At 53.0% G+C, this 26,393-nt stretch overlaps 2 protein-coding genes across 6 annotated transcripts in view; one reads left to right on the forward strand and one right to left on the reverse strand.

Annotated features, from left to right (window-relative positions):
- NTNG2 (netrin G2) overlaps positions 1–21,878 on the forward strand; it is a 47,442-nt gene extending 25,564 nt beyond the window's left edge. The window contains exons 2-12 of one of the 3 annotated variants that reach the window (XM_080403025.1): positions 6,197–6,369; positions 8,110–8,136; positions 10,107–10,241; positions 12,832–12,900; positions 14,766–14,840; positions 15,982–16,056; positions 17,332–17,397; positions 17,911–17,985; positions 19,584–19,751; positions 20,204–20,338; positions 20,678–21,878. In XM_080403025.1, coding sequence (XP_080259151.1) covers positions 6,197–6,369; positions 8,110–8,136; positions 10,107–10,241; positions 12,832–12,900; positions 14,766–14,840; positions 15,982–16,056; positions 17,332–17,397; positions 17,911–17,985; positions 19,584–19,751; positions 20,204–20,338; positions 20,678–20,901 — 1,222 coding nt within the window. In that variant the 3' untranslated portion in view covers positions 20,902–21,878. The remainder of the gene's footprint in view (positions 1–6,196; positions 6,370–8,109; positions 8,137–10,106; positions 10,242–12,831; positions 12,901–14,765; positions 14,841–15,981; positions 16,057–17,331; positions 17,398–17,910; positions 17,986–19,583; positions 19,752–20,203; positions 20,339–20,677) is intronic. The other 2 variants (XM_080403026.1, XM_080403027.1) reach the window with 2 other exon arrangements.
- SETX (senataxin) overlaps positions 21,582–26,393 on the reverse strand; it is a 38,193-nt gene continuing 33,381 nt past the window's right edge. For 2 of the 3 annotated variants that reach the window (XM_080402929.1, XM_080402928.1), the window contains one exon: positions 21,582–26,380. The gene's annotated coding sequence lies outside the window, so the exon portion shown is untranslated. The remainder of the gene's footprint in view (positions 26,381–26,393) is intronic. The other variant, XM_080402930.1, reaches the window with a different exon arrangement.

Here is a 26,393-nt window from a genome sequence, read left to right on the forward strand (position 1 = left end):
CTTGGTCATATAGTTAAATTAAGTTAATGCGCAGCAACTGTTTGCTTGGCTTTCCTTGAGTCTCATAAAGGTTTTTACTCCCACTGCAGCAAGATGGAGGGAAACTGGCTGAGCAGGAGGGAGGGAGTTAGCGAGAAACCCAGTGAGCTCCTCCTTCCCCCAGACACTCTGACACTTTGTCAATAGCCGGAGACGGATGCCCAAGGTCCTATTACCTGCTCCTGGCTTTGGTTTGTGAAGGTTTTTATTTCCCCTCCGATTTTGTTGCTGAGTTGCGTCCGGCCCTGAGCAGATAATAGAATTTCATCGATAGACTGAGAAGGTGATGTATGTTAAAGCACTTAATATAAACAGACTTCTACAGGAGCCCAAATTCAATTTGGCCAATGAACTCAATTGCAGGCATTATTGCATTCCAGGAGAAAGACCAAGAGCATTTATACACGCTGCTCTGCAAATATTTATGTTCACATATCTGTGTGATGTCCTCTTCACCCTTCCTCCCTTCTGTTGCCCGACCCCCTAATGGGGAAGTTTGGTTTCGTGTTTGCTTTTTAAGACAGTTTTGAATGTAAATAATGTTCCACCAGTCAGCAGGATCTTGACAGCTGGTGAGTGTCAACTTATTTAAAATAAATAGCCTCTCGAATGGGAACAGCCAGCTATCATGCTCTCCACTTTGGCATCTTTTAAATTGTCTCCTCGCTGTAACCCAAACCTCAAATCATTTCGAAGGGCAGCAAGGAGGGTTCCTCCCCGCCAGGAGGACTCATCCATCCCTACCACACAACCAGAAGTGAAAACCCGCAAGGAAAAAAAACCACTCACAACATGTCCCTCTGACCTAACCCAGGGCCTTTTTTTTTCCCCAGTTTTTGGCTTTTTTTCCAGGCCACTCCCCCTGGTTCAAGCAGAAACAAACAACGTGTTCAAATGGTTTTTCCACCCCCTTCAGCCCCTGGACCATTGGCTCAGTTACACTCCCAGCCCTGCTCCCAGGATGAATGAGCCACCATCACCTTCTCCAGCCCTTTCAGCCCTGCCCTGGTCACTGGCAATAGCAAACCTCTGCCAGAGCAATATCCCAGCAAGGCAAGTCCTAATATAACTGCTCTCCACAAAGGGATGGTGCTTCTCCCATGGCCCAGCCATTAGAAGCTATTTTTACCTGCTTCCACACGCACAGATGGGCCAGAAACAATCCAAGCTCAGCACCCGTTATGCTTTGCCCAAAAGATTTGCTCCCTGCTTTTGCTGAGCTGCCAAAACAGTTGCAAAAGAGCAGGTAAAAAGTGGGTAAGTCATGGCCAGGCAGCTGCTGGAGCATGCTGTGAGCAACGGCTGGGGATGACAATAGAGATGGATAAGAGTTATTCATGTTTCCCCGAGAGCTGAGATCAGTTGAAACATCGTTCTCCTCGGGGACAGAGAGGAAAGAGCTCCCTTCAAACACATGGTCCCATGAGACTCATTAAAGGCTCATCAATTACAGTGAGAGCAAACAATTCAGGGGGAAGCTATCATAAGCCTTACTTTGGATGGCAGTCATTAGCAGCTCTCTGCTGCGCTGCCTCTCCCAAAGCCAGCTCGGACGAGCAGAAAAGGAGCAGGGGGGCAAAGCCAAGCTGGTGGAGGGGGGAAAGCAGGAGCCCGGTGGCCCAGGAGCCAGCAGGAGGGCACCAGGTCTCCACAGCATCCCTGGAGCCGTGTGGTAGCATCCTCCAGGGTGGAGGTGAGGGTGCAGGCTGGACTGGAAGGAAACTGGGCAGGGAGGTGGTGGCCCACTGGAGCAGTCTTCTATCATCCCACGTCCCTTCCCAGGCTTTTTTGAGGAGCTCAGGGCAAGGCAGGATTGGCCCACAGTGGGAACTGGTGCACAGGGATGGAACAGCTCTCCAGGTCTCCACCCAGCGAGTGGTTCTTCCAGCCCTACTCAGCACCACAGCAGGGTCCTGGCAAAATGCCTGGGGTGGTGCCAGCGCCCCAAAGCTGGCTCATCCCCACAGGGAAGGAGAAGGATAAAGAGATGCTCTTTGATTTTTCTCTACGTTACTTCCCAGCTCTGCAAGTGGGGTTACAAATAGAAAAGAGGTTGTAAAATCTGTAAGAATCCTTGGAAGGAAAGTAAAGGGCTGGGGGTGGCTTTTTAAAATTATTTCAGAAGTCATTAGCAATGAAAGCTCAGGGACAGGGGCTGCTTTCCCATTCCCAGCCTGGCTTCTGCAGGTTTGCGGCACTCACCCCTGCCTTCACCCCCTTCCTAAGCCTGTGCATGGGCATCTCCTTCCCTCACATGCCAGCTTGGCACCAGATGCCTCTCCAACCGCTCGCTGCTGTGACCTCCAGGATGCTGACTTGGAGAAATGCAGAGATGGCAAACTGTTCTTTATGGCTGTAAAAAAAAAAAAGAGAGAGAGAGACAGAGAAAGAAAAGGACATTTTCCTGTAAACTTTCCCTGGCGCTCCAAGCTCCATGATGTTCCCTGGTGGAGACATTGGCAGCATCAGACCACACTGCACCACTCTGAGGAAAGGCAGCAGCTGAACGACCTGCACTAAAATAAACTCATAAATATCCCGTCGTGCAAACTGTAACGTCTTGGGCCACACAGCACTCCGGCTACTTTTGCCGGGAACAGTGTCAGCCAGTTTCTGTTTAATGCAAAATGCAGTTGTGTCACCTACTAACAGCCCAGCACAGGACTTGGGTGCCCCCGGGCCATGGAGGGTGCCTGTGGGTGCTGCAGCTCCCACTGGGTGTGCACTGGGGCTGCTCTCCTCCGGGCTGTGCCCCACCATGGCTGCATCCGACGTGGGCTCTGAATGCTCACCAAGAAACAGCACCGTCACTGCTAGCTTCGACCCATGAGCTCCAGAGGAGAAACGCTCCCAGCTCTTCAGATCTCCTGCAGAGCCAAAGAAACCATTTTGCAACGAGCATTTTGCTGGAGCAGCCTGGGACTGGAGCAGGGCCATTGCTGCCTTCTGCAGGACACAGCACAGGTGTCTGCCCCGTGCTGCTATTTAAGCTTTATTGCTAAGTAGCTCCTAACCTTTCCCTTCAGCCTCCCTTCCCTGCCATGGCTGGCCGCCCGAGGAAGATGAGCAGAGGCAAACAGGACTAGCAGCTCCCACCCAGGGGACTGGGTTAATGCCATTTACTCCACCAGCTGGATCTTGGCTGGGGAAAGATGTTGTGCACGTTCTAGCGCATGTCCTTGGGCTACAGGCCCAGAGGAGGAGGCAGAGAAGCCTCAAGAAGGAGTTGAAAGCCCAGGTGCACAAACCTTCACACAAAATGGGGCTGGCTGAAGGCGCTCAGCTGTTCGCCATTAAGTAATGCAGCCTGATTGACTGGGCTGGAAAGTGCTGCGTGGCGGGGTCAGCTTGCCGGGGTTACAGTTCTCTGCTTAGATTGATGATCCTCAAAGGTCGAGTTCAGAATGCAATTCCCTGGCAAAATGGATCCTTTGGATAACAAAACTTTTGCACAGCATCCAAGGGCCGAGCAGTGAGAAATATGTGACCTGGGCACAGGCAGGCGGGGTGACTGGCTGCCTCTGCTTTCTCTTTATTCAATTTTCCTTGTTTACACCCATTAGGAAGTGAGGGTCTTCTCTGGGAAGAGCAGTGCTCCATCACCCCTGCACTCAGTGGCTGGGGGACACCCCTGAGCCCCCACCCCATCCCACTGGCAGGTGCCTTTGCAGGGGGCAGGAGGGGGCTGGGGGCTGTCTTGGGGGCTGGTACCCAGCTCCCAGCCCTCAGCAGCCAGCGAGCAGCGTGTGTGTATGACAGCACTCCTGACTGCCTCCTGCACGCACCCTGCCTCGCTCTCCCAGCAGCGAGAAGGCTGGGGCTTGCTGCTCGGCGGCGGCGGCTTTGTAGCTGGAGCCAAATTAATGGCAAATGAGTTCCCCCTCCTGCAAGGCAGCAGCCAGCAGAAGCCCTCTGCAACACTGCTTGGCCCTCAGCAGGGCATACCAGGAGTAGGGACGTGCTACAGGTAGAAGGGGGTGATGGGGACCAGGAGGTGGTCACCCAGGGCTGATGTCCCCATTGCAAGACTAGCAGGTTTAAGGCCAGGAGCCAAGCGCTACCCTCCATGCCAACCCAGACTTCAGAGGAAGCAAGGGGGATGCCGTGCCCTGCCTTCCTTGTACCCCCTCCCCTGAGGCTCCTAAACTCCCCCCAAGCTGGGTTTTAAGGCTGCGCCCTGGAGCTGGCTCCCATCCCCTTGTTCCCACCAGTGGGAGGCGGGAGGAGAGCTGCAGCCCCCAGAAGCTGTTGCTCTGATTCAGGCTGCACCCAGGGCAGTAGCAGTGAGGCTTTGACCTGCTTTAACCCGATATCTTGCTCGCTTTCTTCTCATCTGCTCGTTCTGAAGTGAGTGAAGGAGGCCGTGCTGTGTGGACACTGAATAATTCAGAGTCAGGCTCCACAGCACCCCAGAGCTGGGCATCGCCTCTGCCAAAGGGTTGGGATGGCTCAGCCAAAATCCTTCCTCATCAGAGGCAGAGGGGACATGGAGCAGCTGAAATAGAGCATCCCTCCTGTGTAGGTACCAACCAAAGCTGCTTCCTTCACCCGGACACTGGGATTCATGGCTTGCTCCCAGAGCACTGATGCTCAGAGGCTGTTAGTGCTTTCAGCCGTGACGCGGCATCTCCAGCTCTCGCTAACACACAGATTCAAGTGGAGCATGCTGAGCGTGTCTGCTGCTGCTCCGTGGACCACATTTTCTTCCTTCCTCCCTTTTTGAGACAGCAATATTTCCTCCTCTGCTTGGTCAGAGGCGGGGTTGTAAGATGGGGAAAGAAACTGTTCATCCAGCTTACGCTTAGCCTCTGAGCAGGTTTGCTAGAATTAAGGACAGGGAGGGGAGGGGGAGAAAGAAAAATAAAATCATACATGAAGGCAGCTCATCCAGCCATGCGTGAGGAGGAGGCGGCAACGGCAGCCTCAGTGGGTCAGGCAGGCGGCTGGGGAGCATCTCCGGGGGCTCCAGGGGAGAGGGGGAGAGGCACCCGGAGCTGGTGGGCATGCACGGCGCTGGCGGCCAGGAAAGACCCAGCTCACGGCTCCCAGCCTAATCCAGGTTGTTTATCCCCATGCAGATAGAGCACCAGAAGCAGCGGGCCACGTTTCCTCATCTCTGCAAGCAGTTCGTTCCCCTCAGCTCTGCATCTCATGTACAATTAGCCCTGTAGAACGAAGCGCTGCCCATCAGACCTCTACTGGGTCACATAAGGCACCGCTTTACTGTTCTCTAATGGCTCTGCTTCTGAGGGCGTAAATTATTGCACAAAGCAATGAAAACCAGTGGGCTGTGTTTGGGATACAGTGTCTGGAATGAAATGAGAGGGTTTGGTCCCCAAAGTCTCCATCTGATGGCCTGAGCTGGGGCCCGGGAGTTACCAGAGCCACATCTGAGTTATGGGCTCAGCCTCTGCGCGAGTCACCTCCAGAGCCTGAGCAACAGGAATTATTGTGCATGGAGATAATTATTCCCTGCGTACTGCACTACAGCTCATTAAAAGTTTGTTAATGTTTTCAAATTGCTGAATTGTATTTTTCGTCGTCATCTTCTCCGATAAGGCAGATTCTGATGGCGACTTGTTCGTGGTGTTATTTTGGTGGCAGCAGGCTGGGGCTGCGCTGCACGTAAGGAAAAGGGTTTGTGTTGTACAACTTCACACCACAGGAGAAAACGCTCTTGACTTCAGCACGCTGCCCAGGGTCAAGGGGCTGAGCCCCACCAGCATTAGCCATGCTCCTCCAGCTACAGCCCGAAGCTCTCCTCTCTGCCTCCAGGTAAAAGCCTCCCTCTGAGCTACTCACCCAGATTTCCGTACCCACCTGAAACGTGCGTGGCTCCTTCCTGGAGTCTCAGCTGGAGATGCTGACTTACCATTAAACAGTCTGTGCTACCGCAGTTGGACGGTGGGAGTAAAATATCTCTCATCTTGGAATAGAGACTGCAGATCCACCTCGGGCGAGGAAGTGGAAATCGTAACCCCAGCACCAGATACTTGGGGAAAACAGCTGAGTTCAGTGAAAAAGCCCTGCAGAAGGACCAGGAAAGGGGTAACCAGCCCAGCCTCACCGCTACATTGTCACGCACATGGACGGCGCTGTACCAGGGGCACGGAGGAGAGCCGTAATACCTGACAGCTCTCCTGTCTTCCTCTTCCAGGTGTAAATGCAACCTCCACGCTAACCTGTGCACCTTCAAAGAGGGCAGCCTCCAGTGCGAGTGCGAGCACAACACCACGGGGCAGGACTGCGGCAAGTGCAAGAAGAACTTTCGCTCCAGGTCTTGGCGAGCAGGATCCTACCTGCCTCTCCCCAACGGGTCCCCCAACGCATGTAAGTAACCTGCAGCGAGCCAGCCCGGGGCGCACCCCCACCCTGGGCTGCACAACACCTACAGATGGGAGCGGATTCTCATCTTGTTCTTCTCCAGCTCGAAGCAGTGCAGGATGCTCCGCTCCCGAGAGGGAAGCGGGTATTTACCCCTGTCTCGGTACACAGAGAAATAAGAGAGGCTCTGGGTGGACGCGGAGGTGATTTGACGGGTAGATGAGTGCTGGGTCCTAGTGATGATGGCCTTGGGCCAGGATATAGGTCCATGGCTTTGTGTCAGTGCAAATTACTGTCCTTTGAAGATGTTATTTAGCCACGGTAGACCACGGGCTGTCAAGTAGTCCATGGGCTCAGTGCTGGCACTGCTCAGCTGCAGGAGTGCAGGTTGCTTTCTGGATGGCTTTCTGGATCCTGTTCTGCGTCTGTCGGTATTTCAGGCAAGCGCTGCAAGCTGCGGTCCCTCTGCGCAGCTCCAGTCTCATCCAATTGCCTGCTGGAGCAAGGCACTGACAGAAGCAAAGGTGCACAGACGAGATGAAGGATGCGTAACCACCATCGTTTGAGCAGGGGAATTAGGGCAGGAAACATCACAGATGGGCCGGTTTCTCCTGGGTTTCTGTCCAGTCCACATTAGCAGACTTGTTTAAATGTCACGGAGCCACAGTAGCCACTCCAGCCTTTCAAGCAGCAGCTTTGAGCATTACCAAAGAGAATCTTTTCCCTCCCTCCCCAAAAATTTTTTGAAAGATTTATGTGCTTTAAGATGATCAAAGCTGAAATTCAGGCTCCGAAGGCCGTGATGGGAATGTTTTGTGTGTGCCAGGGCTGGTAGACGAGCAGGTTCTTTGAAAGGGAACGAGCTTGTCAGCTCCCACCAAGTGGCTGCATTGCTTCAAAGGAGCCTGGGAGAGTTTCTGGTGTTGACAGGCACAGACATGCTGTTCTCTCTCTTTCCCTCCCCTCTATTCCTTGTGTCTTTTCCTATTTCTCTTTCTCCTCTGCTTTTTCTTCTCCCATTCATCTCTCTTCCCATCTGTCACTCAGTCTTTTCCCCCTCTCTGTGGCTTCCCCCTCCCCCTCATCGATATCCTCTTCCTGTCCAACAGCGGCAGTTCTCTGAAGCCCCCTCCTCTCAGTGGTCCAGCCTCTACCATCATTGGTCCTGTGCTTTATGTTCATGCAAAGCTGAGCCTTCCCGTCATTCACCCACTTGTTACAGTAGGGAGGACCGTGGCCATTAGCCTCCTGGGTGCCAGAAGCTGGTCCTTGGGTGATCTTCAGCTGGCGGGTTTGAAGCCAGGGGCTTTGCAGCATCCCATTGAGCCAGTGCTGCGGTAGGAAGGGTGTTCAGCCCTTCTGTTCACCGAGAACTGTTCACCCAGATGCAACACCTGGCTCAGACCCTACAGCTTGTGCTTTGCCCAGTGAACCTCGGAAGATACGCTTGTCCTTTGACAGTGGGTCAAGGAAATGGTTAATGGAAAAACCCATCAGCAAGGACCACACTGGTTTTTCTTTCCCAGGTGAAAGGCTTGAGATGCCAAGACCCCAGACAGCGCTGTCTGGCTGCCTCTCTGGTTTGACAAAAGCAGCTCTTAAGACGTTGCAGCAAACTGATATGCAGAGACCCCCACCAACTAATTGCTGTTTGGTCCCTCATCGTGTATCTGTTTGATCTTCTGCTGGTATCAGAGCCGATGGTGTCCTGCTTCCAGTGACCGGGCTTCTTCTTGTTTTTTCCAGGTGCAGCTGCAGGCTCAGCCTTTGGCAGTAAGTAAAAACATAACTGAAATGCTGGCATTTAACATCGGTGCATGGTCCTTGCAGATGTCACTAGAAAAAAAAAAAAAACACCCCATGGTTATTTTCTGTCCATTACCATTTTCCAGGCAGTAAGTCTTCCCTAATTGTGCCTCATTTTCTGTCCTGTCAAAGAGTCTGATATTTTCTTCCTTTGACTTCAGTAGCCTCATTTTGCCTCTTCCTCTGGCATGGTTTCCCCCCATGAGGTTCGTTAGTATGGCAGCCGGAAAGGAAATAAAAAAAGACTCTTCAAAACCACCAGTGCTCGCTGTGAACTTCCCCCCCGCCCCCAGTATTGCAGACTTCTGCTCTGAGAAGGAGCTGGGTTTGAATTATCTGGCATAGCATCCAGTCTGGGTCACTTTGGGGTATCGATAAAAAAAAAAAAAACCACGGAGAAAGTACGCGTACATCTGTATGTACATGTGTATGTACATAAACATATGTCTATGAAGTGTTGGCAGCAGAGATGGCAGAGCTCAGCAGGGATTTCTATTGAAAGCGTGATGGTGTGATAGGACTCCTTATTTAACAAAGCTGGAGGTAGTTTGACATCAAAGAGCCTTGAGTTTTGGGTAAGCAGAAACCTGGGTTTGAATTTTGTGGCTCAGAATTACCCTCCAGAAGAAGCGAATCAGAGAGCTGAATGAATAATGAATTCTTTGGTTTGCAGGCAAGTGGAAAGAATCGGAGGAGAAATAGTTTCAGAGGAATGCAAATGTAATTAAGAAAAACGCACCTAATTGAAAAGTGGAGGAAGGTTTTTCTGGGTAAATGAACCATATTTAGATTTTAAGCAGTTTAAATTTAAATGGTTAAAAAAAAAAAAAAAAAACAAAAAACAAATAAAAATTAAAAGTCTCCCTGAAGTAATTTAGGATTTAAAAAAAAAAAATGTTTTAACAGTCCAAAATATTCTTTGCTTTTCGGGTCAAAACCATTTTGATAACTCTTTTTTTCCCCTTTAACAGTGCTTGGCATCCTCAGTGCTACCGTTGTTTCACTGGAAGATGTTTCCCATCAGAATTTTCTGCTAGGGAGAAGCTGGGGGGGTGCTGGGAGCAACACGCAGGAGGTGGACAGGAGGGATTTGTGTCCAAGGCCAGTTAAGGAGAGATTATTTAGCCTGCATAGGAGACTAGAAGTGACCTAAATTAAGTATTTAAACTAGCTCAGGGCTATTATGAAATTAAGCATGATAATCTGCATGAAGCAGGGGGACAAACAAGGACAGGAGGGCAGCAGGTGTAAGTTAAGTAGGAATTTGTGTTTGAGTATTATTTTAGTCGGGGCTGTTGTGGCCAGCGCGGTGGGGTGGGCACCGCACGGGGGATTGCTCCCGCTTGGCTCCACGGGGGCTTGCTGACATTAAACCACCAATTAATTTCCCCTGCTGAACAGAGGGTGCCAGTGGTAATTAGTACGTGCCAAGGGTACGGGTTGGTTTTGATGGTGCCAGGTAGTTTGCTGCCTGTAGGGTGGCAGAAGGGAATGGAGCAGTTCATGGAGCCGGGATAGGCAGGGCTCTTGCCAGCTGGCACACAGACACCCGGGACGTCAGACCCCCTGCAGGGCGGGCTGGGGGCTCCTCTGCACCTCCCGCCCGCTCTTCCCCATCCCTACCCAGGCGTGCTTTTATTTCCCCTTTTCAGCTTAATTGGTAATTAGTTTATGATCGAGCTGTAAGTATTTAAGCCAATATCTACACCAACAGAGTAAGCTGATACGGCCACAGGCTCTGGCCCCGGCACGCACGCGCTGCATCCAGCGTCATGCTGCCGCCCTAATCCTCTCAGTGCCCCAGTTGTAACCGCGCTGAGAAAAACTGGTCACCAGTTCAGCCCCAGCAGCAGCAGCCTGGCGGGTGCGTGGGCTGGCAAGGGAACCCCCCGCTGCTCCCCAGTAAGTGCCTCCTGCTTCTTCTCTTTGCTTGCTAGCGTATGAGCGACCGCAGCGGGTCACCACCGCAAAAACCACCACCGCCAAAACGACCACCACAACAATGCCCACCACCACCACCAGCACCACCACCACCAGCACCACCCCCCTACCTGCCACCACCACCCAGCCAGGTGGGTTCCATGCTCCCTGCCTCGCTCAGAGGGCCAGGGCTCAGCTGCCGGGCTCCTTTCTCCTGCTTCCCATCCCGGCCTCTCCGGCAGCGGTGGGGATGCCACACCTAGCTATCTGCTCTGTAGGACGATAAAGGGACATGGATAAAAATCACCCTGACTCAGTTCACATCCCCCAGCCTCTGGGCAGCCCTCTGTTCTCTCTGTTCAGTCCAAGGGTACTTGGACACTTGTGACACGAGCTAGGAACAAGCGTTACGGTCCCTGCAAGCAGGGAGCCAGCCACAACGGGTCCACCTCAAAGCCAAGAGACAACCACGCCATGGGTTGACATCCTCCCCCCCAGCTGATCTCACTCTGCTGTCGCTAGGGCAGCAAGAAGCAAAGCCAGGACTGGACGTGGGGGATGCAATGTTTTTCCCTTTTTTTCCTCTCAATTCTGTACTTTTAAAAAGAAAAGGTTTTCAGAATTCATCCCTCCTAGAGCCGCTTGGCAGCACTGTCCTACACAGGGCTGGCACGGCTGCAGGAGATGCTCTCTTACAGCTCCGTCACTAGGCAGGGCAGGAAAGCAAGGCAGGCTTTACTGTCCCACCAGAAAATTAAATCACGCATCTGTCCTGCCGGGCTGGGAGGGAAATTGTACCCCATCCTGCTCTGCCACCAGCCTCCAGGTGCGGTACCTGAGCCGGCAGGAGAGCTGCTCCCAGAGCGGCATGGGGAAGGCTGGGTGCTGCTGTGCCTCCCCAGCCCCTCGCTGGGATGGGAACCCTCCCCAGCACAGCGCGCGAGCTGCCACCCCTGCCCCTTGCCACCCACAGAGCAGCCCCGGGCTTTGCTAAGCTGCACCAGGGACGGGCTCTCGGGTGGAGGGAAGAAGCTGGCTCCATCCTCGCCGGCTCTCCCAGCACCGCAGCCAGTCCCTGTGGCCAGGCTCAAGGACTCCGGGACGCCATGAAGGCTGGCTGCGCCGTCAAGGGCAGCGCCGCGCTCTAACACTCCCCAGGCAGCCGCGGTGCAAGCAGCCAGAAGCGTGCAGGGCTGGTGCCGACACGTGCCAGAAACACCCTTTCCTAATGTCTAAAACCACCCCACAGAGGAAAACTTCTGCCCTTTTCCCCGGGGTTCCTCCTTCCCTCCCTCCGTGAACAAGGAGACAGCGTTTTCACTTGTCATTTGGAAATGAGCAGATAAAACTTAACAGCAGGCCATTTTTTTTTAAGCTTCTCATGGGGGAATTAGACACGCATTCCTCCCCTTGCCATGCTTTCTGGGCCTGATATTTCCCAGGAGGACGTTTTACACCCACAGTATGTTAGTAACAGTCTGTCTGGGGGAGCTGCCAGAAGCCAGTCAAAGGGATGAGGAAACTTGATTGCATGTTTATGCAAATATAGATATATTCATGGAAGTACCCTGCTTGAGTAGTTAATCAGGAAGCCGAGGGTTTAGCTCCAACTTCCATGCAGTTGGAATGACCCTGGGCAGAAGACAGTAAGCCTCTGGTGTGTGAAAAGATGCTCTTCACGCAGGTCCACACCATACACACGTGCTCATCCCCCACCCCTGCCCAGAGCGTGCAGCATCCCCATGGCCCCAGCAGGGACAGGGCACCACGTCAGCGGCTGCACCACGCGCCTGGGGGCACTCGATTTTTATCCATGCTCACCTGTAGCAGTAGTTTAGGTCTGGTGTTTTGCAAGTGCCGTGCACGTGTGCGTGGTTTGCAGTGCTCTGCCTCGCTTGTGTCGTACATCTGGGGCAGGTAGGATGGTACCTGGGTGGGCTTGGGGGTGCTGGGGGTTGCCTCTCCTGCCAGACTGCTCTGAGGGACCTGGTCCACATCTTGCATCTCAGGGTTTATTCCTTCTCCAAAACCTTCTTCCTGGGCAGGGAAAATGTTCCCATAAAGCTTTCATTAACTGGTGGCAAGGGACAAAATAAAAAGTAAATCGCAGTCCAGCCGCCAGATCTCTGGCTCAGTATAGTCAGGCCTGAGCTCTGGGCTCCTTGCCCCCATCCAGACCCCCACCCATGTGTCTGCAGAGTCAGGTCTCAGGCCACAATGGTGCACTTGGGGATGGAGACCGTCCCTGGAGGGGCTGCTCCAGTTCAGGCGGTAGCCAGGGCCGCCCAGGGGACCTCAGGGACCTGCTCTGATGCTAGGGGTGCGTTGTGTGCCTTTGACCAGCAACAGGGAATCAAGGCACAGCCTAACTCTGATCTGCTTTTGGCCAGAGACATTCCTCCTCCTCCAGTCCTGCCCCATGTAAAGTACTTACTGAAATACCAGGACACCCCCAAGGGGCTGTGAACCTGACTCGCCTGGACCTCAAGGGCAACACCTTGGTAAAGGGATCACCCTTAACCCCAAGCTGGGTCAGAGTCCCAAAGCGAGATACTCTGTCATTACCTCCTTTCTGAATTATAGATGCCTAAACGAATCCCTCCTTGCTTTAACGCCAGCTCAGCCAGCCAGCCATTAAAAAAAAAAAAAGTCCCGTTAGAGCCCTGCCCCATCCCTGTGCGGTTTCACTCTCTGATTTACGCACTGTCTTCTGCCCTCTCGATTCCTGCCTCCCACCATAAGCGAGCATCATCAGACCAGCCTCTGAGTTCACTGCCTCCACGCCCGTGACAGAAACACAGAAAAAAACAGGTATTTAAAGCCAGACCGACGTGTTTCTCCCTTCCCCGCCGTGCCTCCGCACACCAGTGGGTAGCGGCCAGGCAGAAAGCAACGCCGCACGTAGGCTAGAGGAGCAGATTAGATTTGGGTTGTCTCTGGGTCGCATGGATCTGCTAGACATCTGCCTCCTTTGGCTGCTGCTGGTGTTTTCTGTGGTCAAGGTGGAGCTGTGGTCATGTTCGTAGGATGCTTTTGTGCCCGGTCGCCTGTCATGCGGTGAGAGGGGGGAGAAGGGGGAGCCGATGGGCACAGCCTGCGGTCTGAAGGCAGGCGAGGCTGCCAAAATGGGTAGAAGGGAAATCGCAGCGTTACCCTAAGGAGGATGAATTAAGTGCTATTCTCATTTGCCTTCTGCAGTTCTGTTATTTCGAAACCTTCCTTGAAGCCTGTCAAATTCTTCCTTGCCATTTGTTACATTTTTCCCACATTCAAAATAAGCAAAAAAAAGCGCTTTTTTTCCTTTTTTTTTTTTCTTCCCCCTCCGGTTCATAGCAGTTTTAGCAGTGTCAGTACACCTCTGGGAAAAACAAAACCAACCCGTGCCCTGCCTGGTGGGTCAGAGCTCCAGCAGCCAGCGCAGACACCTGGCTCCCTGTAGGTCCTGCAGAAAGGGGACCGCGTGGTTATGTTCTGAGAAGGACTTTTTGGGGATCCTTCCCCACTATACCAGCACCGTTTGCCCCCATGGTTTTGCTGCGCAGCATGACTTGTTGGTTCAATTCATTCTGCTCCCCTCAGAAATCCACCAAGAGCAGCAGTTATCATCGGGGCTGGTAGAAGCTCCTCTGTGATAAGAGCTGCCCAGGGTTTCCCATTTGTGTGAGCCGGGTCTGGGGGTGAAACATGTCTATCCCCCTCCCAAAATGTAAAACTATCCATTAATGTCCAAGAGCTACAAGGGAAAGGTTCTCAGGATAATGAGCATTAATAATTTTCCTGGCTCTGTAAATGCGATTGAGTGGAGGTGTATGTGAATGACTAAAAAGCAAAATGCCTCCAGGGCTGTTTTTTATTGTGACTCTAATTAAACCCTTGCCAATTTGCACAGGGCTTTTTTTCATATTCTCTTTAACACCATATTAATATCAATTGGTTTCCACTTTCCAGCTGAAAAGGACAATGTCTATCACCTTCTTTTAGAGCTTTCCTTTAAAAAAAAAATTTTTTTTTTCTTTTTTATCCTGCATTGTTTATCATCCCCTTGACGAGGCTGGGAAATCACATTTCTCTCCTACTCAGGTTTGTCCTTTGAAACTTGGCAAGGATCAAGAGATATTTTTTTTTTTCCTCCTCCTCCTTATGTTACCCAACTGGAGCTTGAAATTAATAATATGGCTTTTCAAATTCTATTCCTTGGTTTGTTTTCTAGCAAACCTGAAGATTGTTACCAACATTGAGGGGACGGGGAGGGGTACGGAGCCAGAGGGGTGAGGGCTAGCAGGGAAAGCAAACAAGCCATCTACGCAGCTCTTGCCAGTGTAGCTTCTCTGCAGTGGCTTGCAAATTCTTTGTTATTCCCAAGGGAAGAGCAGAGCCTAGAAGTTTGGGTGAGGAACCAGGACTTTGTGCCTCCCCCCTAAGGCTCAGCTCCATTATTCCCAAGCGGAGGGGCACGGAGCAGCTGCCGAGATCCTTGTGCCAACACCGGAGCAGAACGCAGTGCGCGGCTGGGCTGAGGACGGGCAGCTCAGCACATCGCTGCCATCCTGCCCCGGGACACACCAGCTGCACCTGCACGGCACGGGGATGGGGCGGTGGTGTCCTCCAAAGCTCTGGAGGCTACCAGCTCCCCCAGCACTCCCAGTAACACAGCTTTCCCCTTGGATCGCTCCAAGACTACACCAGCTTGTCGGCAGCTGCCCCGCTGCAGGTGGGCTCCCCCCCGGCCACGGCTGGCCCAGAAGCAGAAGGTAGGAGACGTGGCTGAGCTGGGTCCTACCAGCGAGTCCCAGCTGCCGGCGCTCAGCGAATGCCGTAGTTTCTAGCTCTGCATCTCTGTTTTCCATGCATCTCTCTCTTCCTCCCGCCTGGGAAAATGCTCGGGGTTCGTCTGTGCCCTACACGCAGCTGGGAATCTGGTGAGGCTGGATTGAGCCTCAGGGTTTAGTCGTATACATGAAAGATGAGGATGGTAAGTGGTAGGAGAGATTGTTCACGGCTTGCTGCTGGGGTGAACGGAGAGGATCATGGAAATCCTGTCATCTCCCGAGACCGGAGTCTGTTTGTAGAGCAGAATAACTTTGTAAATAGATAGGCCTGTGTCGTTTATAGCATAGATGCCGCCTTCTGTATCTCCTTGCTTCAGGTCTCCTGCGTGACTGCCTAAGGTGAGCTGCTCCTGGTGGGAACCTTGGGAGGCTTGAGCTTCTCCTGCTCAGGGCTCCCACCAGCGCACACGCCCCGGCAGCTGCCCGGGGGTGCTCAGTTCCCATTGCCCATCCCAGATGCCGGTAGCTCGCTCCAGCCGTAGACATGAGCATCCCTTCCCGTGCAGAACGTAACTGCTGAAGCTGGGCCCAGGACACCACCTGGTGTTTGTAAATACCCAACTGGGGGGGCAGAAGGAGCTGAAATTGAGGCACTTTGGAATTTTTTTGTGCTTTTGGGCCTGTCTCTGGCCTCACAGAGAGGCAAAACTGTATTCACTACGGTAACAAGGGATAGGCCTACACCATGGGCATCGATGCCAGGTGATGCTGACGGTCTGTGCTGAACAAGGGCAGCTTCCGAGTCTTGACAGTGGTCTGCACATTTAGCTTCTCTCCATGCCTGGGCAACGTGATGACCACATGCCAACACTCGCCCATCCAGCAGGTCCCATGCCCTTCCCTTAGGAGTACTTTTTCTGTCTCTCTTCACACTCAAACCCCCTGATTTCCAGGAGACTTTGTCTCTCATCCCTGCTTCAACACGCCCTCACCCAGATACGGCTCCACCAACCCACCCTAGACACCTGCCTAGAGCTTCCAGTGTCCCTTTGCCACCTTTGTAAACAAACAAGAGGGGGCTCTGTAGTAAATCTGATGTTCTCTCTAACTGATGCACCGTAAGCTGTTCAACGCCCACCAAACGCAGCAGCACTTGGACCCAAGCTGAAGCCACCAGACCCTCCCGAGAACATTCGAGGTAAGGCCATGCCCATCCCCAAGGACAGGACAGGTTTCTCCCCCAGTCCCCATAGTCCAGGACAACCCACCCGTCCTCAGCACGACCCACCATCGTACAACCCACTCTCCTACTCAGAGGGTCCACCTCAGCTCAGTTCTGCTCATCCAAACCCATGGAGATCTTTCTGGGGATGTGTTTGGGGCTGGGATGGCTGCAGGGGTCTCCCCAGGCGCCAGGGGAGCCCATGGACACCCCAGCTGCTTTGGAAAGGGGTTTCTTGCCATGGGGCAGGAGGCACGCACCGTCCCCTGGCCAAGATTAATTAGGTAAGATTAACTGCACAGATCAGCTGCTCTAGCCCAACAGAGCCAAGCCTCATCAGCAATCACCCTGCTCACAACACCCTGTGGAGCCTCCTCACACAGCCATGGCCCCCTCCTCCTAAGGGATAGGTACAACCGTGAGGGCTTCTACGCAGGATGTGGCCCCCAGGGCCACCTGCAGCACCCACAGCAGCCACATGGGACTTTGGAGCTCCCCAGGGACCCACTGAAATGCTCCTTCCCCTTTGGGCTGCCCCACTTTCCCCACGGCAGACCCCCTGTGCTGTGCTGGTCCTCTGCAGGTGCCCAGAAGGCTGCCACGTTCCGTGCCCAGCCATCGTGCCAGTGGATGGAGGTGGCCATGGTGGCAGAGCAGGACCTGGGCACCACAGTGGCCCATCACAGCCACGGGGGCTGGAGAGGCCGTGTTGGTGGAGGAGGGTCTGGATGCTGTGCCAGCCCACCATGGGAAGCCATGGAGACCAGAGGAGGCCCTGGTGCCCCTGGGACCTGGCTGAGCCCTGGGGGTGGGGAGCATGGCCACCTCCTGCCATTGCTGTCACTGTGGGGATGCGACGGACACCGGTGGGTATAGCTAGCAATGCCCACCCAGCGCCTCCCTCAGCACCACAGTGCTGGGCAAGGGCTTGCATGCCACAGACACCAGTGGGACCCGTTCCCAAAGGCCCTGTGGGATCCCAGTGCTGCTCAGCCTTGCCCCTCACTGGGGCTCCCACAGCACAAAATCCCCCAAGCACCAAACCCCATCAGCTCGATTCAAGAGACTTCACCCCAGCACCCTGGTCGCGCTCTGTGGGACGAGGGTCCCGCTGGCAGCACAGCCCCCAGGAGGCATCGTCCCAGTGGGGCAGCCCCTTACCCTGAGCCCATACCCCAGCCCAACGCTGGGCTGGCCCTGGGAGCCCTCTCCCCACCACAGCACTCAGATATGTTTTACGTTCTGGTGTAGCAGCTCCGAAGAGCAAAGCAGGGCGCACAGCACACTCTGCAGGCAAGAGGCACGGGAAGAAGCCAGGTACGTGCTGGTGGGGACAAGCCGTGCTGGAGCAGCACGGGCTCTACAGGACCCTGTAGCAAGCCCTGCCAGATACCACCTCCATAGTACTCGTCCTCCTAGCTCACTCCTAGCAGCTTTTTAGGTGCCAGCTGGCGTGACCAAACTGAAGCCATGGCCAGTAGATTCCTTTATTTTTTTGAAGCTATGTAGATTTGTAGATCCTTACCCTGAACGCCGCGATTCACGCCACTGAACGTGCATAAAGGGGGGATGTGTGAGTAGCTCCTGGCTCTGAGCATTGCAATAGTGCTGGGCGTCGAGTTTTTCATGCATCAAACTTTGAGGAGGGGAGAAGAAGAAGAGAAATTTAGCAGCTACCAGCTGTCTGGTGCAGAAATAGACGCCAGTGCTGCCAGAGCGCTGTTCTTGGCTCGGCTCGGCATTGTTCTCGTAGCAGAGCTGCTTGCAGCAGGGTAGGACGTGGAGCGGTACTAAACGGTGAGAAAAAGCATGTCTCTGATTTTTCTTAAGCATCCTCAAAGAGCTCAAAACTCATCCGGCTCAAACCAGACTCTGGCCCAGTGGCTCCTATCGAAACATACAAAGGTAAGGCGAGGGAGCGCAGTCTCCAGGACTCCTAGTCTTCACCCAGGTGATGTGGTCCAGCAGCCTCAGACATGGAGAGGATGGGGAGGGTTTGCCTAGCCGAGGCGTGGTTAGCTGTGTGCAAGAGTGCAGCCCTAGGGTGAGATGCTTGGGACCTGCAGCAGCCAGAAGTATTTGAGCTGCAGTTCTTTGGATATTGGTTGAATAGGCAGAACTTGTTTCACGGAGGGTCAAGATAACAACAGACTCTCAGCTCCTCCTCGAGCAGCTGTGAACCATGGGGAAACCTCTGCCCTGCTCCATCTTCCCTGGTCATCATTTCATTGAAACGAACCTCCCCTTCCAGTTGCATGTGCATGCCAACCCACAGCCTTCCCTCCCATCCCTCTGCCACCCTTGCATGTTTACTGTTAGAGCCTGGAATAAAACCCCAGCTCTGAGCCTCCTCCGGCTCTCCAACGGTTGGGGAAGCCCAGACCTGACTGACACGGTTTCTGCTCACGTTATCCCCTGCCCGTGCTGGCAGGGACACCTCCTGGCCAGGACAGCTCGGCCACAAGGCAACTAGGGTACCTCTTCTCCTCCTGTGTTGGGCTTTCAAACTCCCAGAAAGATCCAGCGCCCTGAATCTAACGCTGCAAGGCAGTCACCATCCCAAGCCACGGTAATAGAAAGCAAACACAAGAAGCAAGTAATCAGATTCCTCTTGCTACAAATTAAACCTAGCTGATTATTTTCTAACACGTGCCCACAGCTGAGAGAGGTCAGCCCTGGGGACAGCAGCAGTGCTTGGCCAAGTGATGGTGGCATCTCCCACGCTGCCAGCAGCCTTTGCAGGCATCCCTGTGCTGCACCAGTCAGCCCTTGTTCAAACCTTCATGCACCTGTCCACCACCTTTCAAAGAACCCCACACAAGCCACGCTTAACCCGAGAGTCACCATACTTGCCCCCCCAGTGTTGGCTGGGGAGGTACAGCAGCAAGGGGCACACTGAGGAGCACAGACCCAAAGAAGCAGCAAAGTTTTTTACCTGGATGCGCAGCAGCTTCAGCTCAACTTCAGCCCTGCCCAGGGCCTTCCCACGGGCCGGCACCATCCCACAGGCACAGGCCAGCTCCATCCCACGGGCCAGTCCCCACCTCGCTGCAGCCAGGCAGAGCCTTCTCTGGGGCTCTGTGCCCCAGCCCAGCTCCCTTAGCCCCACCAGAGCCAAACCCAGGCACCAAGCTGAGCTCTGCTCATTAACAACACAGCTCTTTAATTAACACCTGACTCCTCTCCAGTGCCTCCTCCCATGATTATGCATTTCCTTAAAGAGATGGTGTCCTGGCACAGCTGGGGACTGGCTCCTGCCTGGCCTCACCCCAAGGGGACAGAGCCCCCTGACTAGGCTCTGTTCACCAAGCAAGCCCGCTCCCCCCGGCAGTGTGGAACAGCTGTCGCTGTGTGCACTCATCCTGCCCACCCCAGCCCTGCAGCAGCAGTGGCATTTCACCCGAGCAGGAGCTCTCCCCAAAGCCTCATGGCTCCTCTCCTCTGCCCAGCGCCAGGGAGGATGCTCCCGGCCCAGCTCCCCAGCTCTCTCCTCCTCTCCGCAGACTGCGAGTGCTACGGCCACTCCAACCGCTGCAGCTACATCGACTTCTTGAACGTGGTGACCTGCGTGAGCTGCAAGCACAACACGAGGGGCCAGCACTGCCAGCACTGCCGCCTGGGCTTCTACCGCAACAGCTCGGCGGAGCTGGATGATGAGAATGTATGCATAGGTGAGTGCTCCGGTGGCCTTGGCCAGTAGCACTGGAAAGGGATGGCTCGTGCAGGACCTCGGTCTATGGGGTGGGCTCCAGTTCAGCCCCTCTCTCCAGAGAGGGTGGTGTACGCACACGTGTGCTCCCCGAGAACAGCAGCCGTTACGGCCCCTGCTGCCTGCCAGGGCATCTCTTCCCTGAAAACAAAGCCCAAATAATATCTTTCCAACTTGATTCAGATGCACTGCTCTACCAGGAGGGGCTCAGCTCCAAAGTGGGGGTCTTTGCATCCACGGCTGCTTGCACTGTCAGGGTCTCATGCAACCATGCCCTCCCAGCCCCTTGGTCTCTAAAGTTCCTCCTGCAGCACCCAGCCAGGCTCTTCCACAGTCCCCAACGCCCCCCGCAGGGTGTGAGCGGGCACAAAGTCCCCGGGCAGGACAGGCACTAACAGCCCCGTCTTTGGCCAGAATGTAACTGCAACCAGATCGGCTCCATGCACGACCGCTGCAACGAGACCGGCTACTGTGAATGCAAAGAAGGTGCCACGGGGCCCAAGTGCGACGACTGCCTGCCCAACTACTACTGGAGACAGGGCTGCTTCCGTACGTACCGCGCCAGTGACGGGGGGAGGTGTGAGGCGGGTCCAGATGAGACGGGCATCAGCATGGCCTGCTGGCGTGCCCAGCGATGCTCAGGGTGTAGGGCAAGCAGATTCCAGCCATTCCTCCCAAATCCAAAGTGACTTGATGGCTTTGCCCCTGGAGTTGGTAGCCCTGCTATGTTCCTTCAACCGTGGGACTACTCTAGCACTGCAACCGCTAGATAATTTAACCCCTAGGAACTAGAGAAGAAAGCCAAAAGCTCCTAGTTTCTGCTGCAGTCAAGGGGTTTAACGTACCCCAGATTAACACCCACATCCTTCCCTCCCTCCCGCCTTGCAGCCAACGTCTGCGACGATGAGCTCCTGCTCTGCCAGAACGGCGGCACCTGCTACCAGAACCAGCGCTGCATCTGCCCCGTGGGCTTCAAGGGGGTCCTGTGCCAGCAATCCAGGTGTGAAGCCGACAAAAAGGACTGCGACAGTGCCTCCGGCGTGCGCAGCAGCCTTGGCACCATCCTCCTCGGGGTGCTCGCCCTCCAGCTGCGCGGCTGGGTGGACCCCTGAAGCCGCAGACGAGGGAGCCCAGCCCAGGCGCTACCCGAGGGACCTGGGGAGACTAAAGGTAACGGGTGGCTCTCCCCGCTGTCTCCTCCGCCTGCCTTCACGCTAGGACTTGCACAACGTCTTTCGGTCCCCTTTCCAAGCAGAGAGGTATGCAGAAAATTGGGCGATGACTCCTGCCCACAAACCCATCCCACGGCAGCGGGGATGGCCATGGCGCTGAGCGGCGGCATGGGGACTGCGCCATCCTGCGCCAGGGTCCTGGTCCCGCAGCCCATGGGGACACGGCCCCATCCTTCCCCCCACAGCGACTCTCCTTCCCTGCTCTGCACAGGGCGACCTGGGGCCGGGGCCACCGGGGCCCTGGCAAAATAGTGCCGCGATCCAAGGGATATTTTTTTTATTATTACTTTATTTACTTTGGTATAGGCTGGGGTGTTCTTTTTATTTTCCCTCTTCTTAGTGTCCTGTTTTGAAAGAGCCTGTCATGCCACCTCCAGAGCCCCGTAACACAACAGGCGGGGGAGGGGGGAGAGAAGGGGGGACTCTGGTCCATTCTTGCCGCACAGTCCCATGTCCCACCATTGGCCTGGCCACGCACATACTGTTGCCTACAACTCTAGTTGCTGCATCGATTTTTTTTTTATATATTTTCATTGCTGGGTTTTGTTTTCTTGCACTTATGAAGAAGGCAGGGGTCATTAGGCATACGGTACGTGAGCAGCGCAGTGTCTTATCCACACCTGTCTGTATAGTGTACGGTTCAAATACTTTTTTTTTTTTTTTTTTGGTAGAGACTTATTTTTGTTTGGATTAAATGTTATAAAAAACCCACAACTTAAAGGGACGTTTTGCCATGAGCATTTGATTCCAGTGTATCCTCCTCCAGTAAAGCAACTATTAACGGCTGCTTGATCACCACGTTTTCCTTTCTGTGTGCACAGTTAATTACAGGTAAAGACTTATTTTTTGATTCATAATGTCCTCTTGTGTTTTCTGAGTCACTACCAAGGTGCACCACGTGACGAGGGAGAGGGGAGGGAGGGAGAGGTTGCCTCATGACTGAGAGCTGTTAATTATGCCTCCTAATTACTTTGCTGAACCTAGGTTAGACTGCTAACGGTAGACAATGAACAAAGCCTACAGTGATAGATTAAGCACTGGCCTTTTGTGGAAAGACCGTTTCCAAATGAGCCTGCAGCAGGAGGAGGCTGGGTAGTCCAGGGATGCTTCTCCAGGGGGACCTCAGCGGTCCAGCCCCATTGCAGCGCGCCTGAGCTGGTGCCATGACGCACCTTTGCAGAAAAAGCAGCATATTTTGAGTAATATCAAGCAACCACAGCCTGGAACTTCAGTACAAAGCTCATCAGGACTAGGTCAACTCACTCAAGGCTCATAAACATGCCCCCATCTGCGGAAGCATTTGCAGTCAAGCACAGAAACAAAGGCAGGAGAAGCCAGGGACAAGAAGTGATGTAACTCAATCAGGACAATGGGAACATCACAAACAAGAGCTAGCTTTATTTTTGTCACGTCCAAAGATCTACCAAGCCAGGAGCTGACTGGAGCATTAGAAGATGGGAGACGCCTCCACCTCCAGCTCTTTCAGTTCTGGGCTAGTTCACTTGACAGGTGAGCAGCCCCTGGCCACCAGCTCAGCAATGCAGCCCCACGCAATCCAGGCTCGAGCCTCCACTGGCATTTCTAGGTCTGGTGTCCTTGCCAGAGTGGAGCTCTGCTCCAACAGCTTCTCTATCGCCATCTGTTCTGTTTCAACACTGTCTCCATGGTCCTGTCCCTCCAGCCCATCCTGCTCAGGGGGCCAGTGCTGGGAGCAGCCCACACTTCAAGAGTGCAAGAGCCTGCTGTATCAACACCGCAGAGTGCCACCAGTGCCACCACCTCCACGGAGAGGGGGGCACCAAACTTGTACTTTGAAAAAGGAGAAGAAAACAGGAGCGAAGGCAAAGGACAGATATTGTCACATCAAACAGCAACACAAACCTGGTGCACATTTCCAGCAGCATTTAACATCACAGAGGCAGGTCACAGGGCTTAGTTAATCCACCATAAAATAAATGGGGGTTAAACTCACCCTGCTGAGATTTGATCTTTGAGTGAGCTGGCACAGGCATTGCCTCCCTTTCTTTAATGCAGGCCGTTGCTGTCTGTTGGTATTGACACTCGCTTTTTCTTTGTACTTTCTGACTGCAATAGATTTTAAATCCTCATACGTTACTGTTCTCATAAGTAATAGCATAGGAATGACTGTAACAAGATCAAGATCTCTAATGGCACTTCCGGAAGGTGAATCAACACTCTCCCTGCACTAGTGTTTTTCTCCAGAATATCAGATAAAGTGACAGAAAATTTACTACTTCATAAAGCTGTATCCCAAACTCTGCACCCAGCAATCAGATTCCCTGCAAACACGCACTTTTATTGCAACACCAGCAGGACCGTGCCAAGCAACAGCACCGAATTCCCATAGAAAATAACCTCAGAAGGGCACAACAAAGCTCAGAACAGCGCAGGAATGAAGGCTGCCGAAAGCGCTAGACCACCACGACAGACCTTTTTAGGTTTGGGGGATTTTCTCTTGGCTGATTAGGTGTCAGTTGGTTGGTTTGGGGGTTTTGTTTGCCTGTTTTTAAGATAAAACATCATTGGATTCCTAGCTCCAGAGATGGTACCACCTCCCTGTGACCCCAGAACACCAATAATAGTCAATCCTGAACCTTAACCAAAGGTGAACGAATAGTTCTGTAACTCCAACCAGAAGCAGAAAGCTGTGGTGCTGACCCTCCTGCAGCTATGCCAAAGGACACCTGAAAAATGCTGGGGAACAAGAACACAAGCCCCCCCTCCCCACCACACACACCATCCCTAGGTTCCTCCTAGGCATGCAGAAACAAAGCCCTCCGTGAAATACTAACTACAACAGACACACACATGCTTCATCATCTCGCAGAAGAAACCAAGTGGTCTTTAGGCTGTGAGCGAGAGCAGAGCCAAGGGGGGGTTCGGACCTCCCTTGGGACAGCCCAGCCCACCGGGCTCAGCCACGGCGCCAGCCCTGCCCGGCGAAGATCAGGACAGGTTTTACCTGCCCGGTGGTACTACAGACTTTGCCATCACGTAACAAACCACTGCAAGCCAGAAAAAACACCTTCACACAAAAGTTTAAACTCTGCATTTAAGAAAATAATTTAAAGCTTCAGCACTGAAGATCCATTAACTGCAGATGTCTGTTGTCAGGCGTCTACCCAGAAAGAACAGGGCATTGCTGAAATAATACAGAGAGAAACCATCACAGCAAGTACCCGCAGATCCAAAGGTTCATCATCTTTAAGACAGAAACGTTTATACACCCGGTAATGGTGTATAAAATGGGAGAAGTTGTCAATCGAGCTTGATACTTTACTTGTGGAGAGGTTAACCAAAAGGGGCTTCTCTTTCTGAGAACAGCCACATGCGCGCTTTCAAGAGGTTTTCACATGTATCCTGTCGCCTGCACGCAGCCGGGGGTTCATTCTTTCAAAAGTTTTCAAATTACACTTCTGCCTGCAAAAAAAGTAACCTCTTCAAAGAGCACAAGTAGAGCTCCTGATTTTTCTTGTTTACCTCAAACTCTGCTCTCTTTAACTACTTAGAGTACAGACAAATCTAAGTAACCAAAAGCCCCAAAGCAACAAAAATCAGCCTGTGATGGAGCATGGCGGGCTGAGCCCACAGCCCCGGCCGCAGGACTCGGCAGCAGCGTGGCTTTATGTGCATTTGCTCTGTCGCCAGATAAAATGTTGAGCCTCCTGTCCCTAGGAGCTGGAGATGAGGGCAGGGGGTGGAAAATCCATTGGCACTTACCAGGTATGTTATTTCTTTAAAGATGAGGACGCAGACACCTCATCTACAAGAGTGATTCGTCAGGAGCATTGCAGAGGCTGGAGTAGCAAGAGAACCAACACTTCAGTGGTAATAAAATTAATGGTCTCACCAACCAATTCTGTTCTATAACTGGCTTTCAAATGTAAATAAAACAAAGTATAAAGGAGGAGCTCAGCATTCCTGCTCAGAAATAAGAGCAGAGCTGGGTTTTGAAGAGTTTTGTATCACCATCTTCTCAGCCCTTCTGGCAGGGAGTTGGAGAGCTTGGCCACCATCATGCAAAAACTGGCTCAAAATCACACACCGACCCAAGATGCAGAGAAAAGCTTCAGATTATCCTAAAGGCACCTTTGTTGTGACAACTAGAGTATCAAAATAACAAGTTTCACTGCAGGGTGAAATGCATGAGGAAAGCCTCAACCTACCATGTAACTACCTTCTTTCCTGGCCAGCAACAATACTGGGCTCCAAAAGCTCCTTACCGACCCCGCTTCTGGGCTATTTCAGGGATTAAAGTAAAAAAAGGGGAAGCTGATGGGATTTCTGTGTAGCAATGGGAGCTGCTGCTTGATGCAACAGTGAAATCTGTGACAAAACTGGAAGCCACACCAGTGCAGCCCATCAGGCTATAAACCAAGGTTATGTTTGCACAGTACCATGTATAATGTGGAAAGGAAATACCTTTCATTTTCATTTCTATCACTATTTGCCGGGGAGTTGGTGGCAAATCAGTCGATGCCTTCAGCAGGTACATATGGCGAGAGGGTCTCGTGTCAGCGATAGGCAGTGTACAAGGCTGCTTAGCTTACATTTATTTGCACTAACTCCTTTGCACTACTGGCTCCTTTCCAACCACCTTCAAAAGACAACAAGACCTTTACCACACCTTGGGAACAGACCTGGTGTGGCAAGAGACTGTATTATATCATTAACATTATAAATTCCATTCACGATACAGCAGTCATTGCACCCATCATTTATTCATGCAGAAGAGAGAGAACATTTTGCATTTTTAGGATCGTGGTTCTGCTTATCTTTGGTATTGCTACAGTCACCGAGCTGTGAATGAAGAGCCCACCCAGCTCCAGCTGTTGGCTGCTCTGGGCTCTGCCCTCTATACGCAGAAGTAAACCCCAGCATCTCACCACACTTCAGCAAGTGCAAAAAAAAACCCTAAGTCTCAACTCCAGAATTCCTGGGGTTTCACACTATTTTTCAGATGTCACCTGGGACAGGGAATGTTTACACTCAATCAATACATATGGTCACTACAAGTTCTTTCCTGCTCTGGAAGCACACGCTGCTCGGTGTTTCCAGCATCAGTACAACAGAGCTGTATGTATGTTCAGAGCTGTAAAATGCTTCCATTTTACAGACTAGCATGAGGAAGAAGGCAAAGTGCTTCCCTCGCCAGTCTGCACACCTTGCACAGCTCAGTCTCCCAGCTCCTGCGCCTCCATCCATCAGACCCAGCTGCTCAGTAGCTACTGCACTCAGCTGGTCCAGGAGACAGCACTGTAAAAACTCATTGCCCCACCAGCACTGAAAACTTGAGTGTAGATGAAAGACTGGGAGGAGAGGCTGATGGTTTTGTCACCTCCCGGGAGGAG

Source organism: Falco punctatus, assembly GCF_963210335.1.
Source record: "Falco punctatus genome assembly, chromosome: 9".
Taxonomy (NCBI): Eukaryota; Metazoa; Chordata; class Aves; order Falconiformes; family Falconidae; genus Falco; species Falco punctatus.